Source organism: Penaeus japonicus, unplaced genomic scaffold (genome assembly GCF_977035675.1).
Source record: "Penaeus japonicus unplaced genomic scaffold, GWHDUDI00000001_assembly GWHDUDI00000012, whole genome shotgun sequence".
Lineage (NCBI taxonomy): Eukaryota > Metazoa > Arthropoda > Malacostraca > Decapoda > Penaeidae > Penaeus > Penaeus japonicus.
The window spans coordinates 35,882,080-35,889,579 of record NW_028234414.1 but is presented as its reverse complement, the minus strand read 5'-3'; the positions used below and the strand labels follow the sequence as shown (position 1 = coordinate 35,889,579).

At 31.1% G+C, this 7,500-nt stretch overlaps 4 protein-coding genes across 4 annotated transcripts in view; all 4 read left to right on the top strand.

Moving 5' to 3' along the window:
• The window catches only part of LOC122253743 (cuticle protein CP575-like), a 596-nt gene extending 586 nt beyond the window's left edge, over positions 1-10 (top strand). The window contains exon 2 of the mRNA XM_043017032.2: positions 1-10. This exon is cut by the window's left edge and continues 323 nt beyond it. The gene's annotated coding sequence lies outside the window, so the exon portion shown is untranslated.
• Positions 11-1,455: 1,445 nt separating this feature from the next.
• Positions 1,456-1,995, top strand: LOC122253732 (cuticle protein CP575-like). Its single transcript, XM_086542225.1, has 2 exons — positions 1,456-1,493; positions 1,610-1,995. The coding sequence occupies exons 1-2, from the start codon at positions 1,482-1,484 to the stop codon at positions 1,874-1,876; spliced, it is 279 nt and encodes a 92-aa protein (XP_086398351.1). The 5' UTR covers positions 1,456-1,481; the 3' UTR covers positions 1,877-1,995.
• Positions 1,996-3,842: 1,847 nt separating this feature from the next.
• LOC122253735 (cuticle protein CP575-like) lies at positions 3,843-4,519 on the top strand. The gene is made up of 2 exons (XM_043017023.2): positions 3,843-3,917; positions 4,136-4,519. Exons 1-2 carry the CDS (start codon positions 3,906-3,908, stop codon positions 4,400-4,402), a joined length of 279 nt encoding a protein of 92 aa, XP_042872957.2. The 5' UTR covers positions 3,843-3,905; the 3' UTR covers positions 4,403-4,519.
• A 2,690-nt stretch (positions 4,520-7,209) lies between these two features.
• Positions 7,210-7,500, top strand: part of LOC122253736 (cuticle protein CP575-like) — a 584-nt gene continuing 293 nt past the window's right edge. The window contains exons 1-2 of the mRNA XM_043017024.2: positions 7,210-7,256; positions 7,412-7,500. The exon at positions 7,412-7,500 is cut by the window's right edge and continues 293 nt beyond it. Of these exons, the coding sequence (XP_042872958.2) occupies positions 7,245-7,256; positions 7,412-7,500 (101 nt within the window). The 5' untranslated portion in view covers positions 7,210-7,244. The remainder of the gene's footprint in view (positions 7,257-7,411) is intronic.

The following is a 7,500-nucleotide window of genomic DNA, read 5'->3' as shown; positions in this document are numbered from 1 at the left end:
TTTGACAAAACGTTCGCGTTTGATATCTCCTTTTGTATCATCAGACGTTATATATCTCATATATACATACTTTCACACACATATAGAATGGAATGACAGCAAACAATGAAAAGTTTTTAATGATATATATATATATATTCATATATGTGTATATATATACATGTATATGTATATGTAAATTATATATATATATATATATATATATTCATATATGTGTATATATACATGTATATACATGTAAATTATATATATATATATATATATATATATATATATATATATATATATATATATATATATATATATATATATACATATTGTCCTGATTCGAGACCAAAATGAATAAAGTTGTGAGGCAAATTTATTGTGAAGTATTCGATGACTACGTGATTAAAAAAAGAGAATAATTTTCCGGCGTCTGCTTTATTAACTGTACGAACTAGTTTAAACTGGTCTATGTAAATCAACAAAGCAGGTCTCAGCATAAGTAGAGCGACGAATAAAATTATTGGAATTAATGATATCAGTTTCGAAATTCCTTAACGAAATCAACGGATTCAAAGTTCGGTCATTCTGGGTTGCAAGACAATAACGGTGTAGTCGTGTAGATATGTTGCACTCACTGGATAAGATAACTGAAGGTTTAGGTGACTTACCACAACGGATTTCTGAGATTTTTTTTTCATATATTTCTCTATTGAATCTTCTGTATCATCGTGACTTTGCGTTTCATCATTTTGACCGCCGTTCAACCATTAAACATCTATCTATACATCTATCTGTTTATATCTACATTTGTGTGCCTGTTTTTGTACGTTACATATGACTGTCGTCAAATCATTAAATAACATGTCTATTTGTATGTAACTCACGTGTGCCTGTTTTTTGTGTGTACATGTACGGTCTTTGAGTGCGTGAGAGTATGCATGTAGAGAACGGGAATAACCAAAACACAAGCAAGCACTTCTGCCCAGAATCGGTTCTCAAGAATAGTGTAAAGAATAATGACTGGATTATAGAAATTATAACCAAAGGTCCAACGTCATCGTTAAGACAAGAACCGAAAGCGAGGAACCTTAAAAGATGATTTGAGACGTCGATAAATTTGAACAACTACCAACGCTTTTCCTGCCTTTCCGTTAAGCATATTTCTATATTCGCTATGCAACTTGAAAGAGAGAGAAAAGAAGAAGAAAATAAATTAATATGATATGGAACTATATAAGACAGGATGATAGAAAACTAGCAAGTGATGTCAATGAAAATCTAATATTTGTATGACAAACATCAAGAGAGAATTGACAACTAATCTAAGGAAAAGTGAAAACGAAAAACTTTACTCACAAGGTCAGTCACAGAATTCTTTCATTCAAGGTCCGAATACTTTTTGGCGATCAAGGTAACAATGGCAGTGCAGCTGAGTATATATTGCAGCCAAGACAAGCACGACGCAACAGTTGCTGTTCTACACCTTAACAATCATGAAGGTTCTGGTAAGTCAGAAGATACTATACAGTATATACACCATTTTTTCTTGATGTCTTTACAAAAGGGTAACAGCTAGTATCATATGTACAAATATACAAACTATAATTATTCAATTTCACAGCTGATCGTCGCTTTGTCTCTGGTCGCCCTGACCGCCGCCCGACCTTCTGACGTGATCGACATCGAGCAGGACCACATGGAGCACGAACAGGAGGGAGATCCAGGAACGGCCGTCGAGGGCGAGTACTCGTGGGTAGCGCCCGACGGCAACGAGTACCACGTCAAGTACGTCGCCGACCATAATGGATACCGTGTGATCGACGACAATGTTCTTCCGGAGTTCAATGATGCCAAACCCACCGGCGAAGAAGAGGAGGCTGACGATTAGTGACGTAGATTGGATGCTGAGATATTTATCTGTTATATATTTCCAGGTTGTAATCAAAAGTATGTAGATGCTGTGACCATAAAGGGGAGCATTCTTTTAATAAATATTTTACGATAAAATGTTTTAGTTTGATATCATTTGCGACTTATGGAGAAACAGAAATGTATATTATATTTTACGTGACCAAAGATAAAGATAAGAAAGCGCGACATAGACACCGTTTATAAATAAATAACGAATTAGTTGTTTAAGTGCTTACTAACACTGGAAATGAAAAGGTAATAAAATAGTCAATTGGATAAACAAAATATAACAAATGCAAATCATTAGCTTAAAGGCGGGAATCTTATAAAATCACAGGTTACTATCTAATCACAAATCACAGAATAAGTATATTTATGAAGCTAAAATTTGATTTGAATTTAAAGAAGAGTACATCTCAAACGTTTCACATTTGATAAAGTTGTGTTATCTAATTATGTAAATAATTAGTATTTTGTTTATGGTTTGCTATAAGAGAAAAAGAAGAAAGCAAATGACTTAACGTTTCGATTGTTTATGATACGTTCTATAATATGTCTATATGACTATACTGAAATATTTGTAAAACTGTAGATAGTCCTTGAGTCAGGTCAAGGTATAGATTTAGCAGCTTAACAGTTTTCTAGCACCTGCTTTGGTTTTAGATTTATAAAATTTATCGAAATTTATAGCATTTCTAAATATAATGTAAAATACTCTATTGTTTGCTAAATCATTTTGTTATTCTTTTGCTGTTTGAATTGTAAGTAAATAGTAATTTTATACTTTATTTTGATATTATCGCATCATTTATGAAGACACTTTAAGAAGCCAGATCTAATACGGTGTAAAGAAGCCTTTAACAGTGTGCAAGTACCCATGTAAGAAGAAAACTTAAGCTACAGACCTTTGACATCATATATACAGTACCCTTTTTAAAGTAATAAAAAAAAAGAAAAGAAAAAAAAAGAGGAGAACGAAAGAGAGCAAGAAGAAGAAAAAGAAATATATATATATATATATATATATATATATATATATATATATATATATAATACGGCTGTGAAAAGCATCTTCTTTGAATCCGATCGCCAACACTTTTGCAACAGTCACCATGTATTGTGACTCATCACTCCCAGTGCTTACACCACCCTTAAAATTCCCTTTTTCATGCATGCCAAACACCTATTTATTCCCACTGTTCCTCGTGTTGAAAAGTGGGCGACGATCTCTCTTACATTATATATGTTATTGGTATCAATAACAAGTAATTGCTGAATTTACTGATTGAACATGGCTAATGTAAGAGTACCCTTGATTAGAGTAGATTATCTATCACTTCGTCCGGACACACACACATATTTTTTTTAATATATATATACTTATATATATACATATATACACATATATGAGAATGTGTTTATATATATGTGTGTATATATGTATATCTATAAATACACATACAAAAATATATGTATGTATACATATATATATATACATACATACATGAATATATACATGCATACATATATAAATAAATAAATAAATATATATATATATATATATATATATATATATATATATATATATATATATATATATGTGTGTGTGTGTGTGTGTGTGTGTATCTAAGTGTGTGTGCGTGTCTGTATGTGTGTGTATGGATGTATATATATATAGCATAGATCTGGAGAGAGATTTAAGGATATTCATATGGAACTTAAACATATATAGTACATGTATATAATATATTGCATCATTTGTATCATTTTATCAAAGCAGATGCGTTTACAGTTATCAGACCTAGCATAGGTAAAATGAAAAAGTAACTGAACAAAACACAAATTCAAACGAAAAACTGAAGTCACAAGGTCAGTCACAGAGTTAGCTAATCCATCCAATGTCTGAACACTTCTAGCCTTCAAGGTGACCGCGGCAGCGTAGTTGGGTATAAATTGCGGCAGGACAATCAAAGGACAATAGTTGCTCTACCAAATCCCATACAAGCATGAAGGTTTTGGTGAGTTAAAACATGCCATGTATCTGGAATATTTCCCATAGTGTTCTTGCATATAATATACTGCAACATGTATTAGACTATATTCAATTGTTCCCTTACTATGAATTCTAACTAAATATGAAAGTTATGGTAAGTCAAAAAGCATATTTGTTCTTTTGGGAAAAATGAAATCGGTACACATCCCTAATTTCAATATATATCTTACTCATATTTCCCAGCTGATCGTCGCTTTGGCTCTGGTCGCCCTGACCGCCGCCCGACCCTCTGACGTGATCGACATCGAGCAGGACCACATGGAGCACGAGCAGGAGGGCGTCGCAGGAACGGCCGTCGAGGGCGAGTACTCGTGGGTAGCGCCCGACGGCAACGAGTACCACGTCAAGTACGTCGCCGACCAATTCGGTTACCGCATCGTCGACGACAATGTTGTTCCTGAGTTCAATGATGCCAAACCCACCGGCGAAGGAGAGGAGGCTGACAAGTAACAGCATGACTTAGATTCGGAAATATTTATCTCTGGCGAACTCTTTGGTAATCAAAAGAATACAGATGCTATGACCATATAGGGGAAATATTATTTTAATAAATGATTCATAGTTATATTTCCTAGTTTGATATCATTTGCATAACCAATATATAATTCTGTTAGAGGACCCAAAGAAATAAATAAAAAAGGTAATACTTAGATGATTAAATGCAAATTTTAACAAAATGCATGAAAAAAAGTTGCGCCAAATAGTCATGCATGGAATAAGATCTTGATCATGAAATTAACATACGATGCACTACTTTGATAAAAAGATGATATGCATACATGGAAAGAATATAACAATATCCATAAGCTTAAGAAATGAAATCCTTTATATTGAATCATATATTAAATACTGTACCCTATCAAGAAAAGAAATGTTTTCTCTCCCTACATATTTTCGGACAGAAGCAAACACACACACACATATATATATTTACTCATATATACATATATGAATATATGTATAATATATATCCATATATATATAATCAGTTTTTATTCACGCATATCAATTATTCAATCAGATAGCTTAAATGTAATTTTGCATATATGAAGAGGAATATATATATATATATATATTTATATATATATATTTATATATATATACATATATGTGTGCCTATATATGCATATATAAACATATACATATACATATATATGTATATGTACATATACATATATACATACATATATATTAATGCATACATATATACTTGCTCTTACACACACATATGAATATATGTATATGCATATAGATAGATATATACACATATATATACACATTATATACATATATATATATATATGTATATATATATATATATATATATATATGCATATATATATATATGCATATATATATATATATATATACATATATATATATATTTGTTTATTTATTTATATATATATATATGCATATATATAAAACTATAGATATATACATATAAACACACGCACACACACACACATATATGAATATATATATATATATATATATATATATATATATATATATATATATATATATTTCCTTTCCTTTCCTTATTCTTTTTAAGTACAGGGCACCTAAGAACACTACACCCAGCCATGGTAAATTTAAAAACAGTACACCCGAAATTAATCTAAACACAGTTCTTCCCTTCATTATGTGTCCCGTAATTGCCTGTGTGGAGATGATAAAGAGTCGGAAAACCGACATTCTTCTTCCAACAGAGAGAGAAAGAAAGAGAGAGAGTCAGAAAGAGAGAGAGAGTCAGAAAGAGAGAGAGAGAGAAGAGAAAGAAAGAGAGAGAGTCAGAAAGAGAGAGAGAGAGAGAGAAAGAGAGTCAGAAAGAGAGAGAGAGAAGAGAAAGAGAGTCAGAAAGAGAGAGAGAGAAGAGTGAGTCAGAAAGAGAGAGAGAAAAGAGAAAGAGAGTCAGAAAGAGAGAGAGTCAGAAAGAGAGAGAGTCAGAAAGAGAGAGAGAGGGGGGCGGGCGGGGGGTATGTATGTTTGTATTTGATCAAATTTGTATATAACCGTTCATCTGCGGTACCTTTCGTTGTATTTTTCTCAAACATTTTGTTTTCCAGTATACTTCTCTTGTATTACGGGATCACTCAGCCCGTATCAATTAGAACACGACCAGAATCAGATAAAGCACAATGCATCTAGCCCGGTTCAATTTAAGCAATGTGCAACCTGCCAGGGTCAATACACCTAAGGCATATTGGGTGTACTGGTCTCGAATTGATCCCTATATATACATATATACTTATATATACGTACACACACATATGTATACACATATATATTTATGTATACATATATACACAATATACAATGTAGACATATATAACACAAACACACACATTTATATATACACATATTATACATATATATACATACATATATCATATATATTATATATATTATATATATATATATTATATATATACATATATATTATATACACACATACACATACATACATACATAATATATATATAATATATATATATATATATATATATATATATATATATATATAATACATATCCATACTAACACATATAAATAATATACTATATATAATATATATATACATAAATAATATAATAATATATATAAATATATATATATATATATATATATATATATACATATAAATATATATATATGTATATGTATATACATACATGTATTACGTATGTTAATACATATGTATGTATATATGTACATACATGCATATATATACATATGTGTGTATGTAACATGCATATGATATATATATATATATATATATAATGCTTTTTACATACACACACACACACACACACACACACACACACACACACACACACACACATATATATATATATATATATATATATATATATATATATATATATGCATATAATCACACATACAAATGTTTATCTTTATATGTACATACAATATATACATATATCTATATATATACAAATAGATATATACACACATACATACAGTATATGCATGTGTATATCATCTGGGAAAAATATGCTACACAGTTTTTTTCTCATTAACCTCCATTAGTCCTCAAATATTCATATAAACATGGACTCGAACTAAGCCAAAAAAAAAAAAAAAAAAAAAAAGCAACACCAATTTAGAATACAGAAGAAGAAGAAAACTGAATTCATAGGATCAATAAAAAAAATTCGCTCATCGCTTCAAGGTTCGAACTTTCAAGGTGACCACAGCGGTGCGGTTGGGTATAAATTGCGACAGGACAAGCAAAGGACAACAGTTGCTCTGCAAAGTCCATACAAACATGAAGGTTCTGGTGAGTGAAACACACTATGTATTACCAATATTTCTCTTAATCTTAAGTTGATAGTGAATCAAATAATTTGAGTTTTGGATATTTCTCTTGAATTTTCATATTAGGAACACAACCGTTATCTGATACTAATCCTATACTCATGTTCCATATCACAGCTGATCGTCACTTTGGCTCTGGTCGCCCTGACCGCCGCCCGACCCTCTGACATCATCGACTTCGAGCAGGACCACATGGAGCACGAGCA